Consider the following 21535-nt stretch of genomic DNA (forward strand, 5'->3'; position numbering starts at 1 on the left):
TTCTCCATAACCTTTCCAGTTGATGTGGTTTCTAGTTTCTACATCTCCTGGCTGTAATTAGTCATTTTTCTTCAAAAGAAGATATAGAGTTAAATCTTTTTCATATGATTCTAAGATGATGGTCACTTTTTTTTCTTCAAAAGAAAATATAGAGTTAAATCTTTTTCATATGATTATAAGATGATGGTCACTCAGCCAAGCTGGGAGGCTCATCCCCACGCCCGACATTTTAATAGAATCATGCATCACCATTCAATGGGATTTCCGCAATTCCCTCATTCAATGGTTTCAGATCTTTTGTGAGAGTGCTTAGCAGGGATGTCCTAGTTTGCTTCTCAGCCTCCAACCCAACTGTAAACTATAATGCCGCCAACTGCAAGAGCCATTCCCATCAAGTTCTTAAATGTGAGCGCTGAATCAAAGAGAAGCCACCCCAATGTCAAGACACAGATAGTCTTCATGTGGCCTAAAATGAATAAAACCTGGAATGACACGGCTGAGAATCTTCCATGCAGAGGTACCGACTGATGTTGCAGAATACTGCTAGGGAGCAAGAGAGCATTATGAATGCAAATGCACCAGACGTCATCTTGTAATCTGTTAAAAGTTTTCCAGTAAGAAAGTAAACAACAAATGGACCAAGAATGAGAAGGGAGATAGCTTGATTTGGAGCCGTCTTTCTAAGCAATCAAAAGAGCCTACTGAGTATTTCTTCTGTAATGAACCTATTGACATTTGTTGTAATGATGTACACAAGATGGCCACAGAAGCACAGAGAAAACCTTTGGCATTAACTTTAACATCGGTGACGGTACATATGCCAACATCTATTATCACCACTGCCACAGCAGTCTTGACTTCCCTTGAGAAATTTTTACCGTGGATAATCCAATCCATCACAGAGACCACCGGACTTCGATATCTGATAAAAGCCGACAGAGTTAAGCATGAGACTCAAGTTCATCCCTGTAATTGAGGCATTGGCTACAAGTGAGAACCAAATAAGTTCCCAAAGAGGAACATGTTTCGATGCTGAGTACCCAGATGCATTCGATATGAAACCAACCACTGCAGTAACAGAGAAGTGGCTCTCAGTCAAAGTTGTAGCAAACAGGGGCGGATCCATTCACAGACTAGGACGGGCTTGAGCCCGTCCGAGATTTTGAAGCCCAAAAAAAAAAAAGATATATGTTTTTTTTTTTTTTAATTGGGGTTTGTCCAGACGTCGCCCAGTCTCGCTGCAAAACCTCGGTCTCATCGAGACATCGAGACATCGCCCACTCTCTCCCGCGACGGACTCTCACTCATCGAGACAAGGCAAAACAGAAAAGAAAAGGAAAAAAAAACTAAATTAAACCAAACATCAGATAGATTTTGATACTTATCCAGACAAGTTTACTGTCTTACACAACATTCCCATAAAATTAGGGTACAAAACAGAACAGTCTAAACTAAGCCATGAGATATCCCCACAACACTTACGTAGTTATAATTACATCAAGCCAGAAGTACTCAGGTTCGTTTGCGAAGCTTACGGATATCCAACGCTGCAAATCAATCAAAAACCAAATGTAAGACAAAGAAGTTAATGTCACATAAGAGTCATATCCTCAATGTTGAAATAGAAACAGGTTGAAGAGAATAAAACAAAAAAAAAATGAAAATAGAAACAGTTGATTAACAAATGAATATGTAAAGACTAGGACTTTTTAACACAAAATTAATCGGACCAACACGTTTGGTACACAAGATAGGATTAGATTAGTTAACCTGTTTGAATAGGATTGGATTTGTAAGAGGTTAAGATAGCTAATTCTAATCTTATCAGTTGTTTGATACAAAATTGGATAAGGATATGTGACAAAATTTAAAAATAAATAATAAAAGAAAGAAAATCAGAGATCGGCTCAGACATCACCGCCGGCCGTCTTAGTCACCACTGCTCTCTCATCGACGGTCAACAACCTAGACCATACATCCCACCACCACTGTTCTCTCTCTCTCTCTCTCTCTCTCATGGCCTCCATCGCCATGAAAGACTCAAAAAGAATTATATCATTACAGTAATCTGGAAAAAAAGAAAAGGAAAAGAAAAATAACAAGGAAATACAAGATATCTGAGATCTGATCTCATCAATCTTTCCCTAACCGACCTCCTTTCAGATCTCTCTCGTTCATATCTACCCAGTCTTTTAGCACGATTCGACCCATATGTGTGCAGAATACAGCGTTGGCTAAAATCACGAATGCGAAAGCGGAGCCTTGGAGAGCAAAGACCGCGTTGTTGGACCATGCCATGATTGTCGCAAATTGGGAATTTTTCTGGAGTTTAGGGTTCGTTATAGCTACGAGGCCTTTATAGAGAAGGAAGTGGGCCGGGGGTGTATTATATTTTTAGAAGCTTAGCTCCGCTTGGAGTGAAACTTTTCTCCTTTTCTTTTGGTATTTAACCTTGGAGTGAAACTTGGTACACTTATAATAATAAGTAGCTCATCATTCTTCTTCTTTTTCTTCCCTTAGTTTCATGCATAATAATTTAAGTACATTTAAATTGAACCTAATGAGAGGCGACCGTGACAGTGATAGTGACCGTGATAGATTGACAAGGAGGAATAAAGAAGAAGATTAGATCACCACTTGGACAATTGGCATAGCAAAATTTCCCTCAAAGGCTCAAAAGCAGGGAAGATGATTTTTTAGTGAAAGCAGTGGCCCGGGCAATACCCCTCATAGGCTCATACGATGACTGTTCTCTTTTTTTTTTGGTAAGTATATGATGAGTGTCTTTATATTGCCAAAACTACCAGGTTTTGGTGGGGAACGGGTGGAGATAAAAAAGGGGATGCATTGGTGCATATGGGAGAAATTGCGCTTTGAGTTTTAGAGATGTTCAATAAAGCTATATTTGCTAGCCAAAACTTTTTGGCTTTTAATGTTTTTCCCCACACTCGTCAGCGGGTTGATCAAAGCAAAACATCTACCAGGAACAAATTGGACGCTCTAGCAAAAAAAAAAAGGGTTTTTGTCTATTTACCCCATTTTAAGAGATTTTTTTCCCACTTACCCCATTAAGTTTTTGAGTTAATTAGATCTAAGTCCAAAATTCATACAGATTATTAGATTTAGTCCGGTTGGTTTTTTTTGTTATTCGCAGTCCTATGACTCAGCTGCCATGTTGGATTCTTTTCCATTTCTATTTTGCTGACTCAACACCGCCAATTTTCATTTTCGTGGATTCCAAATATACCCTTATTTAATACCGTAATAGCTGAAAATAGTATTTTTAAATAGAGGTAACACATTCATGTCTAATCCAATTGAAATTATGACTGCCACAGTTAATTCCATAATTTGAGCGTCTACAATTATGATATAATTTATATATATATATATATACACACACGTACACACACACATATATATGCTACATATGTAAAGATTTCAATCACTCCTTGAATTGAGGTAATCGTTTTATTATTCAGATCTAATTTTTGTCTACCATATAGAAAATTATAATCAAATAGCTTAATCCAAAGTATAATTGAGTGTGGACCGTCTGGAAAAATAAAACATTAGACACAAGTTTCAAACTCAGCAGAACAAAAAAACAAACACATCATCCGATTATGCCCAATTTCAAACTCAATAGATACCCAAACACCTAGACCAGAGGCATAACTGTACACCCGATGAATTCAGACAAGAAAGAACCCAGACCTTACCTCTGACAGCGGTACTTTCAACTTCAAGGCTAGCAGGTAAGTGAAGTAACCTAAATGTGAGGTAACCTAAACAGCTGGTAAGAGTTTAATGAGCTTACCATGACTCTTGATCATAAACTCAGAATGTAAGATTCACTATCCCAGGTGAAGGAGAGAGATGAGGATCAGAGTACAAATGTTATGCCTAGTGGTGAGAAGCAGTTATTTGAAATTGGGACTACAAGCGGTACAAAATCAAGAGAACAAAAACATGCGACTGATTTTGATCCCAACAAGATGTTCCAGCTGTTACCGACCCAATTCTACTTGGAAGAAAGCCAAGAGGGACCTTCAAGCAATGAGGAAGATGTACCTGAATTGGAGAAAAGCGTTCAAGAGTTTGTTGATTTGCTTGAGGTTGAGCGAGCCAAAAATGAGACTCTTAGTGCGGAAAATTTGAAACTATGCATGGAGATAGGATTGTTCAGGCAAGCCATTCCTAAAGACGAGATTCCAAATGTGAATTCAAGGAAGTTGAGGACAAAAGAATAATGCAAAAAACCATCATTCCTTGAAGGTTATATCATTGGCGACATTAGAGCCAAAAGAGGTAAGGAAAAGATCATTGATGAAATAGGTGATGCTGTTGTGGAAGAACCAGCTGTGAAGAAGGGGAAGAAACAGACTGTTGCGCAACAAATAATTGTGAGAAGGTTGAGGGTTGGAAAGTTTATGTCCCAGGTAAATGCAGAAAAGCTCAAGGAATATTTGTCCAAAGCTAGCAGGTAAGTGAAGCCTTGAAGATTGAATTTTATGTTTTATTTTTTGTTCTAATATTGCCTTGCTCATCCTCGGGACTCCGCCCAGTTGTCTTGTCCTGAACCCGTCATCCTCTTTCTTCTTCTTCTTCTGATCTAGGTTAATTTCTTCCCCAATGAGTGTTAAGCCAAACAACTCAGAGATGTCTTTGCTGGTTATAGTACCGGTGAACTCCCCAAAATTAAAACTTTTGTTTTGCTGGTTAAAACACTTCAAGAGAGCCACTATTTCCAAATCAGATTTTTTGCAAGCAGATTCTATTAATGTACCATTGTAATACGCCATAAACAAGCTCCCAAATGGTGTTCTCTGGATCAAAACTAGTTTCTCTTGTGTTATGTCTGCTCTAAGCTCATCCGTCATCACACGTCCAAACTTCAATAAATCACACCTATACTCTAGATAGGGATACTCCTTCTTTGCCATAAATCACCTGCAAAACTTGAAAGTTAAATTGATCCATAATCGGATAAACATTTGATAAAGGCCATACTGAAGAAAAAGAAAACCTTTGATTACCAAAGCAACCTCTGTACCATGCAACAACATTAACAAAATACAAAATAGGTCATTGATTTCCACAAGACCCAATACACCCAAACTACTACCTTTGTTAGTGAAGCTACCTCTGCACCAGGCAAGAAGCAGAACAAAAAAACAAACACATCATCCGATTATGCCCAATTTCAAACTCAATAGATACCCAAACACCTAGACCAGAGGCATAACTGTACACCCGATGAATTCAGACAAGAAAGAACCCAGACCTTACCTCTGACAGCGGTACCCAGATGAATTCCAAAAAGCCCCAGGGGAGGAACTAGGTAGGCGAGTAGGATTTGTTCTGCGGCCATCGTCAAATTAATTTCGAAATGTAAACCGACTCAGTAATTATTGTCCCGTAATCTCTTCTCCGAAATTGAAATCATAACGGTGGCTTGCAATTAGGACGGAGATAGTTTACATTGATGATCAATGGGGTGGCCGGACGTTAGGAAGAAGGGAGATGGCGTGAAATCCTCTTTCCCAGTTTTTGGATACGTTATAAATCCCTAAATTAAAATGGCATGCTCTGTAAATTGCGGGATAAACATAGGTAAAGAATTTGCTTACCTGGCTAGTAGGCTGACTAGGTGGACCACAAATAGTAAAAATTTTGTTAGTGGACTGCATCCAATATTGTAGGGTGGAAATGGACCTATAATCAATTAACTCTAAGTTTTTTTATTCTCTCTTACCCAAAACACTCTAAGGAGGTCTTCCCTAATACCCCATTAAGAAATTTTTTTTTTGTTTTTTAATTTTTTAATTCCATTTTACCCTTATCCCTTTGTTACTTAGAGAAAGAGAGAGAGAAACCATGGGAGACTTCGCCTGAGTACGGTCACCGGCCGCCTGAGTCCGGTCACCAGCTATCGCTCACCGGAATTTGCTGAAAATCTCACTGGAAAGTTTTTTTGCACCCAATAGACATCTATTTCCCCAATAGTCTATTGCCCCCTAATAGACATCTATTGCCCCCAATAAACGACTATCAGCCATGTATTGCCCTCCAACAGACGACTATCAGCCATGTATTGCCCCCCAATGGAACTTTCGGTAGCTGGAATATGAACTAATCTTCCTAAAATTAGACATATAAAACTTTGATTAAAGAAAAAAACGAAGAAATTATATCAATTTTAAAACGTCTATTGCCCCCCAATAGACGTTTCGAGAAAGATAGACGACTATTACCCCATTAGTTCATTACTCATTTAATCATACTTTCTTTTCTTCTTGCCTCGGCCAATGGACTATGGGCATGTCGTATACCATGATCTAACAAGCTACCTAGGTATAGCTGCACAGAAAATCTTAAAATTTCAATCAATTTTGGAAACAAGCTCTTATTCTCTTGACATACAGACACAATTGCTCTATCCTCTTCTCCCAATTTAGATGCCTACCAATGTGGTGGACCTACGCATTAATAGCATTGCCACCCAAAGCAGTCGGAATTGCTTGCATCTGGACAAGTGTGGGCATCTCATAACCTGTAGCCTCTACACCCATCTGAATTTGTCTGCACCATGACAACCATGCAATTCGACTCAAATTGTTCAAATCTAACAAGCAAGGAGTAATTAACAATAACAGATCACCAGAAAATACCATCATAAAGTGAATTTTACCTAAGAATAGTAGCAAACTTTAGATTAGGCTACCTGTTTCGGCGACGGACACAAACCAAGGAACACACTGACGCATCAATGTCATTGTTACCGAACTCGCCGGAGCTCAAAGTCGGCGCCGAAGCTAGATAAATCCAGCGTAGAATGCGCGGATGTCACCGTCTCAAATGTCAAATGCAGGGAGGAGATCGGAGGATTAAGACGAAGAGGTCAAGGTCGTGGACGTCAGGGTTCGGACCTCGTCGGTATCGCTCGAAGAGGAGACGCACCGTTACTGAGAGAGAGGAGAGAGCGAGAGATCTGGGAGTAAGAAAAGAGAGAGTGAATGGCAGTGTGTAATTTTTTAATTAATCATAGCCCAAAATCGACTTTTTGTCTCTAAATGGGTGAATGAGAATAAAAATTTCTTACTGGGTTAAGTGGGAGTATCTTGACCTAAATTTGGGCATTGGGTCAAGGACCCTATTTTTTATTCTTTATTCAAAAAATAAAGAATAAAAAACTAAAAAAAGAATGAATGAAATAGTAACCGGACTTCACACATAAAATTGGGGGAATTTACAGAGAAAGATGAGCTCACTAAGGACCTTAGGAGAATAAAGGCTCCGATAGCAAAACAAACTTCCTGAGGCCAGTTGCATAATATATTGTTTGATCTAGATTGTTAAAATGAGTATAGCTCGAGTAGGCAATGGGCGAATTGTCAGCTAAAGGCTTTTTTTTTTTTTTTTTTGGCAGTGGAAGGATAACCTTTATTGAATAAGCAAAACTTTACAAACAGAAATACAAGACGCAAAGAAAAAGAACAAGATAAACACCAAACACAAGATAGACATAAGAGCAAGTCCACCGGTGTAGTTTTGACCAGGCACCAGCAAGGATTGATGATGTGTTGACCGGGCAAGGGGAAAATCATCCCTCCACCGGTGTAGTTTTGCCCAGCCAAGGTTTGGCTTTCCTTGACCGAGGCCAAGAAAAAAGGCAAAGCCCTGACTAAAATTATGACCAGTCGAATGAGACGCCAGCTCGGCCCAAAGCCGGACGTGGCCGACGTCAGCGATAGACAACCCAGAAATCTACCTTCGAGAATCGACTGCAACTCATTCTGCTTCCCAGAATTTCTTACCGAGACCAGGATGATGATGAACTGGTGATTCTCACGCCAGTAACTCAACAAGCTTCTCAATTGTTGGTATATGTGTGCAGCCCAGCAAGAAATGAAGCCCAGAAAGGCCAGAGAAGTCGTCGGCGTTGAAGAACACGGCGGAGCCGAAACCAACCCAGAAACGGAAATCATTAAAACCTGATCGAATTCGAAAACTAATTAATCATACAGACATATGGAGGATGACGAGAAGATCGATTTTCATACCACATGCAGCCCAAACGGTGGCCGGAGTCGTCGGAATTCGCTGAACCCCCCGGCAAAGTTTCAATGTTCTCACTATCGATTCTCCCTCTATAGCCGACGATTGAGCGAACAGTGACCGAAAACGTGACGGCGACGACCATAGGAAAAGATCGGTGGCAATGGGCCAGCCGGAGGTGGCCTGATGGTGGAGCACCGACCGGATCGCGGCGTCGGGTCGCAGTCTCCCTATTCACCGGTCGAGGCTTCAGGTTGCTTCTGGAGTGATCTGGAGACTTGATCAGATCAAGGGCTATTTATACACAAAGCTTAATTTGCTTCAAGGGCTGAGATTTAGCGGTGAAGGATTGGATGGCTCAGATCGCTACACGTAATTTTCTATTTTCCTTTAATAATTGCCAGTGAAATTGAACAGTGAATAGTCTTGACCAAGAAAGAAAACGGGTGGAAACCCATGTTCAGTGGCAGTGAACAGTAACTTGACTGGTCGACGCCTCGACTTTTCTTGACTACGGGTGAACTTGCTCTAAAGACTAACAACCCATCATAATCCAACAAGGCAGCAAACCCTCCTAGGGAGGAAAGCACAACAAGTGCCAAAACTGCCACATGTCTAAACTTCAGGTGACATAGAGACATCACCCAGTTTGCCGGAATCACAAAGAATGCCCAAAACTGCCCAACGCAAGAACACCACAGCAAGTTCTGCTCAATTGCAGACCCAATGGAGAAGGAAAGAGCTTGTGCCGACACCGCCACAAACTGATCCACCGCGTGACACAGAGACGTCACGAAAACTGCAACCAATAGCTTTGAACAAACCAGATCCCATTCAGACTCCGACAACCAAATCCTTGCCAGACACCTGCCATCAGCAGATTGCCCAGCAAATCCTTGCCAGACAGAATAGTAACCAAAGAAAAAAATAAAAAAGAACGGAATCGAGAAAGGCAGCAGCGGGATCGCCGATGTGCCTTTGTAAGATATACGATACAACACCGATTTCGGAGTACCGAATCGACGAACTTTCGTTGAAAATACTGATTGGTGAGGAAGATGTGCACCTAATGTGTGCGGAATCATAGATTTGAAAATTAAGAGAGAGATAGGGATAGGTAATCTGAGATCGAAAGGGTAGGAAGATATGGGTGATGGGAGAAAGGAAGGAAAGCGAAGGAGAAACAAACCTGCCACCGCCGGGGCAGAGAGCGACCACGAAAGCGGGTCGGGAAGGGTAGAAGACTACTGAGGGATTTGAGGAAAAGGAAAAGAGAAGCGAGAGCCTCTCTCTCCTCGGAAGTTGAGGATCACGTCAGCTAAAGGCTTTGATAAGCAAGAATAGATTAAGATATTTAAGTTTTGTTTCTAAATAGATGACTTTATAAAAGAACCATAACTTACTGGTTTCCTGATCAGAGGGCCTCTTCAGTGATAATACTGCTTCAAATTTCTCTTCCACACTCTTGACTGCAGAATGTTTTTCCTTACTCTCTATCACTATCTTCTGATACAGGTTTGATTTGAGAACTAAGACCCACTGCACCATCCAATTTACTCGTCATACTGCTGAAAGTTTCAGATTCAACGGCCAACGGTGTCTTATTTTTCAGAAAAAGTTGGAAACTCCTAACAGGCAGTTGGAAGATTTCAAAATGGTATTGATAATATATCATCAAGCACAAATTCTCCCAAGAAGATAGTATAAAAGACTATAAAAGACTAAAACTAGGCTAAATATGCATTAGTAAATAAATTACAAAGATAATACTTAGTAGACCTCACTAAGTAACTCAGTCTTTCTAAAGTCTAAATAAGATTACAAAGATATGTCTTGTACCGGGCCACAGTTGGCACCATTTGTAATTGTCTTCAAAGAACGAGGGGGATCAGATGCCAAAGAGCTGCAAAGAAAAAGTAAGATTAACCAAAGAAAGTTGCCAATCAATACCAACATACTTCAAGGACAAAATGAAATCAAATAGTCATGAATCATTAGTACCAGCAGGCAGCAGCCTTTCCTCATCACAAATAATTAGAGGTCGGAACTGAAGTCCATATGGGAATATCTACATAAATATGATCTCTTTTTTGATTTTTGGTCTGACAATGATACAATCTCTTACAAGGCTCAACATACACTGCCACCAGCAACCCTTCTATTGAAAAAATAAGGCAGGGAAAGGGGGGAATCGAAGAAGATATATAAGATCCATACCTACATACCTATACTGAAAATGGCTTTGGAAGACATTCAGCACATGTTCCACTAGTGGAAGTAACATGGTTATTAACTGATCTCTATTCCCCGGCACATTTCCACCATCGTGATATACCTCCTATATAATCAACGAATCAATTAGAAAACAGATGCTTCATGATCAAAAAAATAAAAAATATAAAAGCATATAATTTTACTACTCCAGAGAGTGTGTGTGATTTAAATGGTGATAGACATAGAACATATGGCTTCTAACTGACATTAGCTCATTACTTTTGCCGGGGAAAGTTCATGAAGTCGTTCTTCTTCTGACCTTACAAAATTGGCAAAGCTTAATGCTCAAAATATCTAACAGCTAAGCACAAACGGTATCAGGAAAACTATATCCTTCCAAATATTTCGTTCAAGGGGATTTCCATTTTCCACAACCTGCAGACATAAAAACAAGTTATTCCTTTCAACATAAAAACAATGAGAAGATAGTGATGTATCATTGTATCCTCTGCGAAGAGTGCTAAAAGGTATCAACCTAACAATGGCAGGTTCATGTTGGTAGGCTATAGGTAGAAGTAAACTAAACATGACCAGAGAGACAAGTTTGAAACAAGTCATGGACTTTGTCTGCTGCTGATTTTCACCTAATCAGAAAAGCTTTTGCACACAAACCTTTTGAAGGACATTCAAATAAGAATCACCCTCTGGGAGTTCCAGTAACATGGCGCCAACAAGGGACTGTTTAAAATTTCTCTTTATAAATTGACAAGCTATCAAACAAGGTGCTCCACCCAACAGAACGAAACACTTTGCCCTGAAGTAACTCCAAAACCATTGCAGCACCTTCTTGACTAGAAGCCTGAAATGAAAGTACGATCATGGACATCAAACTATTTCGTGACAAAGCAAGCGTAAAAGTATTAACCAGCTCAAACATGTACGTCTTCACACACCAAGGTACTCAGCATATTCAAGAGAGCCACAAGAGTTTGAAAATTTGTATCGTCCTCTCCAGCAAAGTTCACAAATGTCCACAAGACGTCATTGCCAGACAACTGCTCTGGCTCCTTCAGGAAAAAATTATTTACAAAAGAAAGTAAATATGAGGTCCAACGGATAAGCAAAAGCAGAGCCATGGATGGTAAAAAATAAAAAATAAAAGAGCATATAAACTATTAACTTGAACTAAACTATACAAAACTAGACAGTTCCTCAGCCCTCAGGTATTTAATTTTTAGTTCAAACTTACCCGATAAATTCACTCACAAACTCCAAAAGAGAGACAAATGGTAGAGGACCACTTTCAGAGGCTTGTGCAGTTTGGTTACTATCATGCGAAAGCTCATGTGACCCAACCAGGCAGTATGGACTAAGCACGCTCATAGCCCTCTCCTTTAATTCTTTGATTCTTTGACCTGAAAGGCGTTGAAACAGAAAACTAAATTTTGGAAAGGAGGGGGTAGAAGAAAATAATCCAAATACTGATGTAGGACGAGAATGGACCCAGTTTAGCTGAAAAACCATAAAAGTAAAGAAGCGGTGTAGAATCAAGAAGAGTGATTGGAAAATAGGTAACCCACGCGTAATCAGGTTACTAGCCGCTAGAATATTCAAGAAGATTTGGTTTTGGACTTTTCGGGTTTCTCGTGCGAAAAGTTAAGTTTTGATTTTGAATCAGATTTGACTAACTTTTGGCCAGAATGTCCATTTGAAACGCATGATACCTTTCCAGAATGGGAACGACGAGATCTTCAAGACTCACTTTAGTGAGCCCTATCAGATTTAAGCCAAAATGTATCATCTTAATATTTTTAGACTAGTTTTACATTATTTTTATTTTAGGTTTTCTAGTTTATTTTGGATTTGTTTTGTTTTAATCCGTGGGCTTTAGGGTTTCATTGTTAGTCGCCCTAGGGTTTCTTTTCCCATATATAAGCAACCTTAAACGGCTGCAGAACTATCTTTTATCATATTATCAATCAAAATTGAGAGTTTTCTCTTTTATCTCTGGTGGACTCCAGAATCTTTGTTTTAGGTTTATTGCTGGTAAACCTAGGGTTACTTCCGCCCTCGTCAAATACACAGGTAGAACAAATTAATACAAACTAGATTGACTTTATACTGAATGAAAAATATCAACTGACCTTGTGTATGGCAAGTGGGTGAGTAAGAAGCAGGTAAATAGGTGATCAACTTCTGAAGATAGGCGTCGTACTTATAGCTTATAGCCTCTTCATCATTCTGCACATGTTACAGTGTTACACCATCCTTACAGGAATGCCAATGAAAAACAATAAAGGGTTGTTTCTATTCAAAAGGAAAACAATGTAGGAAATGCAATACTGTAGATTAACCCCATTCAAAGGCCTCAAACAGCCAATTAACCAATCATAGAAAGCCGACTTATTCAATGGGACTAGATGTAAGGCTACTTGGGTAACATACTAACATTATGACATTGCAACTGGAGCACTGGGGTTAGGATTTAGGTGACACGAAGACGAAGCAATGTGTTAAGCATTTGACGCAACTATTAAAAAAACAGAATTCAGAGCATAAGAACCAACCTCATATGCTGCAGTTTTTAAGAACTCTATCTAATATAAACTGGAAGACGTTTTTTGAAAAAAAAAAAAACACTTCCAAGCACAACTGTAGATAACCCAAATCACTCGACGAACCACTTGAAATAGAATCCCTTCCAGTAAGAGCATCTTCTATTAACATCAAGTGTACATCCCAAGCCGGCCTTATGGTAATGACAAAGCCCTCAAGATTTGGATCATTTCCGGCTGCCATTACCTGAAGCTCAAATGATGAGCAGCAATTTCCAAACACAAAATTCATAAACAACAAGAAGGAAAAACTACAATCTTTTTTTTTTTTTTTAACAATTTCATGAAATTTATGTCGAATGGAGGCACCCGGGACAGGACAGATGCTTTATCAGGTGCTGCACTCTGAGTGTCTGGTACGAAAGCGATCACGAAAGAAAAAAGAAGACTGAATGTAATCTGCAAAAAACGTGAAATATATGAATAGTAAACACAAATAGACAAAAACATACTACTTGATAAATGGATACACATAAAATCGTGTTTGCGACAGGAGAAGCAGAAGTAAATCATTCAACATAAAGAATGGAACATCCCTGCCATTTTATGGTGTGATTAGTCCCACTAAGTTCAGAAGCACTATATGTATAAACGAGAAATTTATCCTTTACATTCTTTGGACCTGCAAACAAGATATAACAAAAGGATATTAACATGAACTGTCTCAACAAAAGACAGCATGGGAAAGTCATTGCTTAGTACCGTCACTATCCTTGGTTTTGTTCAAACAAGCATATAATACATATGATTCCAACAAAAGCTATATATAGCCAATACAACAGAAAACTACTTTAACACAATATATACACACACACACATCGAGTCAATCAAAATGCATCCAAAGTCCTCTATGCAATATGTAATCTAAAAAAGGTCAAGATCTAGCACTGTAGCCATCAATTAGGCAGCATTAAGCATAAAATTGGAACATCCCATCTGTGGAGTCAACTCTTCGAATGTTGTAAAAAAGCAATGCTATACTGTAATAACAAACCCATAAACATGTTGCTTACTTGTCTGCACAACCAGAATAGAAAAAACGAGGCAATGTCCAAGTATGAGCCTTCACAGCTTGTCGTACAACAAGAGCACCTCTAGAATCGAGAACATATCGTTCAGAATGAGGCCCACCCAGGCCATGCCAGCTGGTTCTTCTCGATTAAGTTCCTACAATGAAAACCAATAAAGTTCCTTAAAAGTACATCAAACAATGACAGTAATTGTGAATTTAATCAAAAGAAACTAATCACGGTGACATTTGAGACAAATTCAGAGTTGCTTCCATATTACCATATCAATGATAGAAGAAGATTCCTTTTTGAAAATTGATAAATACTTTTGTGAAGTGATGGAAGAAGATTGGCAGAAGAGTAACAATAAGTTGCCTTTGATAATCTCAGCAATACATAAACGTCAGAAGCAATTGGTAGCATAATCATCATCTCAAGGGGAAGTTTTCGATTTATAATCTGCACTTATGGTACAAAAAGAAAAAAACAAGAAGTTGGTGAGTAAGAAGCAGGTGATCAACTTGTGAATGTAGGCGTTGTACATATAGCTTATATCCTCATCATCATTCTGCACATGTTACACCAATCCTTACAGGAATGCCAATGAAAAACAATAGAGGGTTGTTTCTATTCAAAAGGAAAACAATGTAGAAAATGCAATACTGTAGATTAATCCATTTGACACCATCCACTAGCAGAAAAAGTTGCAATCCCCTAAAAGGCCTCAAACAGCCAATTAACCAAGCATAGAAAACCGACTTATTCAATGGGACTAGATGTAAGGCTACTTGGGTAACATTATGACATTGCAACTGGAGCACCGGGGTTAGGATTTAGGTGATACGAAGAAGAAGCAACAGGTTAAGCACTTGACGCAAGTACGCAACTAAAAAAAAAAACAGTATTCAGAGCGTAAGAACCAGCTTCATATGCTGCAGTTTTAAGAATTTTATCTAATATAAACTAGAAAACGTTCTTTGAAAAAACCACTTCTAAGCGCAACTGTAGATAACCCCAATCACTTGTTGAACCACTTGAAATAGAATCCCTTCCAATAAGAGCATCTTGTATTAACATCAAGTGTGCAGCCCAGGCAGGCCTTATGGTAATGATAAAGCCCTTAACATTTGGATCATTTCCGGCTGCCATTACCTGAAGCTGAAATGATGAGCAGCAATTTTCCTACAATGAAAACCAATAAAATTCCTTAAAAGTGCATCAAACAATGACAGTAATTGTGAACTTTATCAAAAGAAACTAATCACGGTGACATTTGAGACAAATTTAGAGTTGCTTCAATAGTACCATATCAATGATAGAAGAAGATTCCTGTTTGAAAAATGATAAATATTTTTGTGAAGTCATGGAAGAAGACTGGCAGAAGAGTAACAATAAGATGCCTTTGATAATCTCAGCATGCAATACATAAACGTCAGAAGCAATTGGTAGCATAATCATCATCTCAATTGGGAAAACAAAATGTTAAAGAAAAGACATGACAAGAGACATCAGTACGTTGTCAACATTTTCCTTAACTCTAATAAAACTAGAGTAATTCTAGATCTTATGCTAATTTCAATATTTTGACATCCCAGTGCAAGCAGATTGGACTAAATCACAGACACAAGTAAGACACTCTCGAACAAATTCTCGACAGAATATCCAAAACCCAAGACAGAGGGAAAACCATTCCAAACCTTATATCTCTAATATTAACCTCTGTCTAAGCCCACGATTGATAAGATTTTCCAAATATATTTGAATGTCAGATACAACCATCAGGTTCAAGTCCCTGACCAAGCACAACAGCCTGTGAAAGCAATAGTATGTTAGGAATAGAATGAAGAGATCAAAGTAATAGGTAAAAGGATAGGTAGGATCAGGAGGGAGATACCCTTAAAAGTGTATAGAGACCTCTTCTCTCAGTGTAGCAGAGCAACACTTGTACCCGCTCTCTTCCAACTAGGAATGGATCGATTAATTGTGCAGAAATACCTCTGGACTTATCATGTTATAAATGATAATATTGGCAGTGTGGTGCTCCTGTTCTCTTTTCTACCTTGATCGATAGTTGAACAACAGCACTGCTACTTAGCAGATTGAACAAAGGTGTTATTATGAAGAAGACCCCTCTATTGATTCAGTTACAGATTGGTTTGCAACAACCATACTTGATTTAATGAGAATGTTCTTTTCTTGTACTCCTCATTTTATTTGCTTTTCCAGTTTACCTCTCTTTTTTCTTTCTTTTGTGACATGAATAGTGATGTTTTTTTTTATCTGGTGAGACTTGCAGGAACTTCCATTCACACAAAACATTTTGCAAAGAAATAGGTGCAGGACCTCCATATGGGACTAATGCTTAAACATTCAGATTCAGTAATATATAAATAGTGATACTTTAGAGTCTCAAAATAAGACCATTAAAGACATACGGTTACATACGAATAATTACAACTACTCGCATATTACATTAGACAGTTAACATACAAACGTGAACAATTACAACTACTCACATATTACATTTTTTTTGAGAGCAGGACGAAAGAAGTTTTATTACTCAGAGAGTTCAAATGTTACAATAGGAAGCAACAAGACTTCCCAAATCTGGAGGAATAGCTCCCTGCCAGTGAGCAAATAAACCTGACAACATGGCTTGCTTAGCCATTCTATGTGCAGCCGTGTTAGATTCACGGTAAGCATGTTGAAAGAAGGAACCCGGTAGGCCACAAAGTTGAGCCTGAATATCCTCAATCACCCTTCCTAAATGGGATGTATCTTCATCACCTGAGTTTATAGAATTGACCAAAGAGAGACAGTCACTCTCAAAAATAACAGGCGATTGATTAAACTCTAATGCCCATGCACACGCTGCTCTGCCTGCAAGTGCTTCCACAATGTCGGGGGAGTACACTACATCAACGCTAAAGCATGAACCCCTACAACAGACCCATCCGGGTCACGAACAATTATCCCAACACTTCCCTTCTTCGCCCTATCATCAAAGGCTCAATCAAGGTTCACTTTGATCCACCCCGCAGGAGGAGGTACCCAAGCAACTGCTGCACGCTGACCTTTGAAACCCTTCAATGGTTGAAGAGATACAAACAAGGAGAAACTAGAAAAAGCTTGGAAGTAGACGTGGTGTAGAGAAAAGGCCCTAGACTCCCACACTCTCTGATTTCTTTCTTTCCAGACCACCCAAATAAGGTAGAGTAAAAAATCAAACAGGTCATGTGAAAGAACCTGGATACAGTAAGTCACCCAATCAAGAAAAGAAGCATGACGCTCTGAACTGGAAGGCAATACCCCAGTTTACTCACATATTACATTAGATTAAGGGCACCCTTAAATTAAAGGTTATATAAGCAGCAAAATAAAATTCACTTGGATGCTTAAGGCCTCTGTTTCTCTTCCCTCAGTTTCCTCCTCTTCACTCAGTTTCCATTTCAAATAATAGGCTGGCCCGGACCTGCAATAAAACCAGAAACAATGGTAAGAAGGGGGGAGGGAGGGAGGGAGGGAGAGAGAGCAACAGTTTAAAAATCAACAGAATTGATACAGTTGCTAAGGATTGAGAGCAAGAGTTACATCGCATAAGGTGTCTCTCATTCATCATATGAAAATTATAGCTATTTTGTACTGTTTCCAAGACTCAAGGTGTCTCATTTATCAATTGACATGATTAAATTTTCAACATAGTAAATGGATTCCTTTTTGAGCCTTAGCAACCTACTCGGATTGAAGATCGATTGGTCCTAGGGTTGTCCCTTCCTTTAATCATTCCTATTTTCTCTTAAACTTTTTTGTTCAGTATTAATCTTGATGGAAGCTAAGTAAAACAGTAACCCAATTTCAATGTCATCAACAGCCAAAATATATGAATACAGAACAACAACAACAACAACAAGAGGCCACCGCTGAAGAGAGAAAACTAAAGATTGCGTGTGATTACACAAAAATAATAGATCAATTCAGCAGTAAGCTAGAAACGATAAAATTGAAAAAACACTGATAATTATCAGAAATTCTAAAGGAAAGAGATTTAGATCTAGAATGAATGAATGATAAAGAAGAAATTCATACTTGGTGATCTCCCTTTCCGTTTTGACGACGCGTACGATCAACGGGACCGTCCCACAAAAGAAGTAGGCAAAAGATGCACAAGTTGCGGCTTTCACAGCGAGTTGCACCTTTGCCTGAAAGGAGGGATCCGCCACCGCACGGGCCTCTGACAGAGAGAGAAATTTTGACCACATTGTCATTCTTGCCAACATCTATTGGGATTTTAAACATTTATTATTTATATATAGATGCCCCCACATACCTTAGATGTACTTGGGCCTTTCCTTATTATGCCCAAATCTACAACTAATCCGTTAAAGTGGCATAAAAAAAAGGGTTAACTACAAAGCACTACCAGACAACATATTTTTTGACAACTAAGTCCACAACCTTTTCCACTATACAATTAAGGACAGACACTATTCTCCTTTTACCTTCTTTGCTTTTTACATAGTATCAGCTACAGTACACAGTATCAGCCTATTTCTTTTCCAAACTAACACAGTATCAGCCTAAGGACTAGCCTTCAACATGCCACAATTTCACCTAACGACTTCCTGTCTAAGCGGCTACTACCAGGGCGGAATCACTGCTGCCTTAGTATGATAGGGGTCATTTTTTTATAGAAAGACTGCTACTGCTTACTGACTGCTACTGCTACCAAAACATAGATGCAAAAACAGTAAAATATTTTTGTGACAGAGTACTGGGCACAAACTGAATTTATTTATTCAAACATAAATACAGATACAGAACCCAGAGCCTCACTCTTGGGCAAACAGCTAGAAGCTGTTTTAGCTACTCATAACTGATTTACAAACACTTACTTGTAATAGAAAGCACACTGTGTCCACAGACGGACTGCTACTGCTACTGAGATATGCTGATCTTAGAGATTTTCGAATATAGAACTAATGCCTTTTTCTTCGAATGCCTTCTAAGGGAAGCTAAAGCTCCTTATATAGGGAGCGGAACTCAAATTACAATTCAAAACAACAAAATGTACAGAACGACTCCGTGATTTCCTGCTTTCCTTAGTGCTCCTGCTGGTGGAGGTCGATCGGGGAAAAAGCAGATTCCTTTAGGTGAAATGTTTTTCACCTGCTTTTTGAAAAGCAAAAGTCACTTTTAGGAAAAATCCAAAAGGACTTTCGGTGTTTTCTACACCTGCTGCTTCACATGTTCTCGTCGGTTTCTGAATTGTGACCAAGGACAAACGAGTCGTTATCTGCCTGGGCCATCCTTACTGTTGTTGCATTGTCTTCGACATCTGTATCAACATACATCTTGTAGTGGTTGTCAGTTTCAAGTTTTTCCACCCATCGTAAGCATGCCAGTGTCGAATCTATCTCTTTTCTGGTAAGAGATAGAAACAAGTCACTGCTGACTACGTCAGGATGATCGTAAGCAGTGATGATAGTTTTCTCTCCTGCTGCCAGGAAGGTATTGTAGGTATCCTCAGAGATGATCTTTTTGATATATTCTAGAGTCATGGCTTTCATCCAAGGGATGCTTGAGTTTGGTTGGCCATTGTACCCTACACAGGCTGGTTGAAGATATTTCCTTTGAATAATTCTTACATAATGATAAGGAGGAATATATTCAACTTCACCGTTTGCCTTCTGGATCCATTCTGGAGGAGTGGATCTGAACTTCAGTCTAAGCATACAGTCATTTTTTCTTACATTTTTGACTGTATTAACAATGATAGGCGGCAAACCTTTTAGATCATCATTTGTTTTAGTCCACAGATTATGGACAAAACCATTTTCAACAAGCCAGAGCTTGTGTTCTTGAGGATGTTCACTCTGAACATTAACCAGGTATCTTCCAACATAAGGACCTGAAACAATAAAGAGAGTTGGAGGAACTAGGTCTTCTGGATTATGTCTTCCTATCAGACTGTGGAATTCATGCCAGTCTGATTCATTAAGTGCCATGACAGGAACTCTAGCACTTTCTGGACTTTCAAGGAAGAGAATTTTTTCTTTTCTTACAGCACTCTGCTGTATATGACTTTCTTCAAATTGTGGTCTGGCGTTCTCATATAGTTCTTCAGCTAGTGCAAAGAGTGCCGGGAACATTAGACCACTGCTTCTTTCTTGGAAAGCAAATAAGAGATTATCTAAGATTGCCTTCTGGTGATAAGCTAGTCTCCTGCCAGTTCTGAACACAGGAGTGTCAAAAGTTCTTAATTCATAATTAAAAACATTTATGACTCCAGTTGGAGTTGGTCTGCTTTTTGGCAAAGCAGCAGCCGTCAACGGTCTTGATGAGCCTTTACCGTCTGCCGTTTGAGACGGGCTAGCCAATCCTTTACCCTGGGATTGATCAGTTGAGGCTAGTCCTTTAGGACTTAGCAGAAACCTTTTAAGAACTTTTTCTTTGGTTTCCATAGGATCTTCTTGATGCTCATGTTCTTTCCCAGTCCTTCTGCTTCTGGGATTACGACCTTCGTCGTCTTCTCTTTGGCTAAACATTGCCATTTCCCTGGTCAATGCGTCTGGAAGATAATTCTTGTTTCCTGCAATTAATTCAACATTATAATCATATTGGTTAAGAAATAATTGCCAGTTTGCTAATCTTCCTCTATCAGCAGCTTTATCAAGTTTAAAATTTTTGAAATTCTTTACTCTGGCACAATCGGTGCGGACAGTAAAGGTTTTTCCAAGAAAAGCTGGTGAATTTAAAATCGTTTTCTTGACAGCCAAAATTTCTTTTTCCCCTGTGGGATAATTCAGTTCTGCAGGGCTGAACTTGCCACTACAAAATTTGCAGATCTTTTCAATGTTAGTTCCAGGCGCTCTTGCCAGAACAACACCGGACCAGTAATTATCGCTCGCATCTGTCTGGAGGATAATTTCATCATTCTCTTCTGGTTGTTGGAGAGGAGGGAGGTTTTTGCAGAGATTTTTTATCTGCTTCACAATCTTTTCATCATCTTCTGTGAAGTTCCATTTTCTTTTGGAACTTGTCTTAGGAGATAACATCGCTGTTAACCCTGAGATTTTAGGGATGAAATCTCTCCCATAATTTATGACACCAAGGAATCTCTCTAGACTCTTAGCATCAGGAATTTTGTCTGGGAACTTCCAGATCTTTTCAAGAATATGAGGTTGGAGTTTTATTACTCCATTTTTGATGTTTATCCCTAGGAAATCAACTTCATCAAGGATAAAGAAAATTTTCTTTTCACCTAGGATGATTCCATGCTGAACTATCAGCTTTACTACCTCATGGAGGTGTTTCATGTGTTCTTCTTTGTTTTTGGAGAAGACTAGGATGTCATCTATGTAGACGACGCAAAACTCTGCCACATGCTTGAAGATGTTGTCCATCTTTCTTTGGAAGATTGAGGGAGCTTGCTTTAGACCAAAAGGCATTACTAACCATTCATAATGGCCTTGTGGTGTTCCAAATGCAGTGAGAGGTATGCTCTCAGGATGCATCTTGACTTGCCAGAAACCCGACTTTGCATCGAATTTCGAAAAGACTTTGGCTCCTCTGAGCTGGTTGATCAGTACTCTTACTTGAGCAATTTGATAACCATCTTTGACAGTCTTCTTGTTG

The 21535-nt window shown here is 39.1% G+C and overlaps 1 protein-coding gene and 3 long non-coding RNA genes across 8 annotated transcripts; all 4 read right to left on the reverse strand.

Annotated features, from left to right (window-relative positions):
* Positions 1-228: 228 nt before the first annotated feature.
* On the reverse strand, positions 229-2391 carry LOC112202953 (UDP-rhamnose/UDP-galactose transporter 2-like). 4 transcript variants are annotated; one of them, XM_040507228.1, is made up of 3 exons: positions 1914-2147; positions 1483-1547; positions 229-597 (listed from the first exon to the last, which is right to left on the reverse strand). In XM_040507228.1, exons 1-3 carry the CDS (start codon positions 2031-2033, stop codon positions 336-338), a joined length of 447 nt encoding a protein of 148 aa, XP_040363162.1. In that variant the 5' UTR covers positions 2034-2147; the 3' UTR covers positions 229-335. The 4 variants fall into 4 exon arrangements, 1 of the variants encoding a protein (XP_040363162.1); XR_005800718.1 differs by lacking the exons at positions 229-597; positions 1914-2147 and adding exons at positions 667-1068; positions 2154-2391; XR_005800719.1 differs by lacking the exon at positions 229-597 and adding an exon at positions 667-1068.
* A 7398-nt stretch (positions 2392-9789) lies between these two features.
* On the reverse strand, positions 9790-11035 carry LOC121049555. Its single transcript, XR_005800723.1, has 4 exons — positions 10948-11035; positions 10595-10710; positions 10287-10399; positions 9790-9964 (listed from the first exon to the last, which is right to left on the reverse strand). It is a non-coding gene; the product is annotated as an uncharacterized LOC121049555 (long non-coding RNA).
* A 2144-nt stretch (positions 11036-13179) lies between these two features.
* LOC121049554 lies at positions 13180-15912 on the reverse strand. Of its 2 annotated transcripts, none has more exons than XR_005800722.1 (6): positions 15795-15912; positions 15598-15710; positions 15053-15082; positions 14181-14359; positions 13904-14057; positions 13180-13289 (listed from the first exon to the last, which is right to left on the reverse strand). It is a non-coding gene; the product is annotated as an uncharacterized LOC121049554 (long non-coding RNA). The 2 variants fall into 2 exon arrangements; XR_005800721.1 differs by lacking the exon at positions 13180-13289 and adding an exon at positions 13445-13512.
* A 411-nt stretch (positions 15913-16323) lies between these two features.
* LOC112202381 lies at positions 16324-18169 on the reverse strand. The gene is made up of 2 exons (XR_002937321.2): positions 17987-18169; positions 16324-17372 (listed from the first exon to the last, which is right to left on the reverse strand). It is a non-coding gene; the product is annotated as an uncharacterized LOC112202381 (long non-coding RNA).
* Positions 18170-21535: the final 3366 nt, after the last annotated feature.

The sequence above is a fragment of the Rosa chinensis genome, chromosome 5, assembly GCF_002994745.2.
Source record: "Rosa chinensis cultivar Old Blush chromosome 5, RchiOBHm-V2, whole genome shotgun sequence".
NCBI classification, from domain to species: Eukaryota; Viridiplantae; Streptophyta; class Magnoliopsida; order Rosales; family Rosaceae; genus Rosa; species Rosa chinensis.

What these genes read in the sequence shown, in the direction of transcription:
- LOC112202953 (XM_040507228.1), bottom strand. Translation starts at nt 2,033, where the DNA reads ATGGCGATGGAGGCCATGAGAGAGAGAGAGAGAGAGAGAGAACAGTGG. An exon ending in CTAAGACGGCCGGCGGTGAT is followed by an intron (nt 1,548 to 1,913) that starts GTCTGAGCCGAT and finishes ATTGATTTGCAG; the next exon opens with CGTTGGATATCCGTAAGCTT. An exon ending in CTTGATGTAATTATAACTAC is followed by an intron (nt 598 to 1,482) that starts GTAAGTGTTGTG and finishes AACTTTTAACAG; the next exon opens with ATTACAAGATGACGTCTGGT.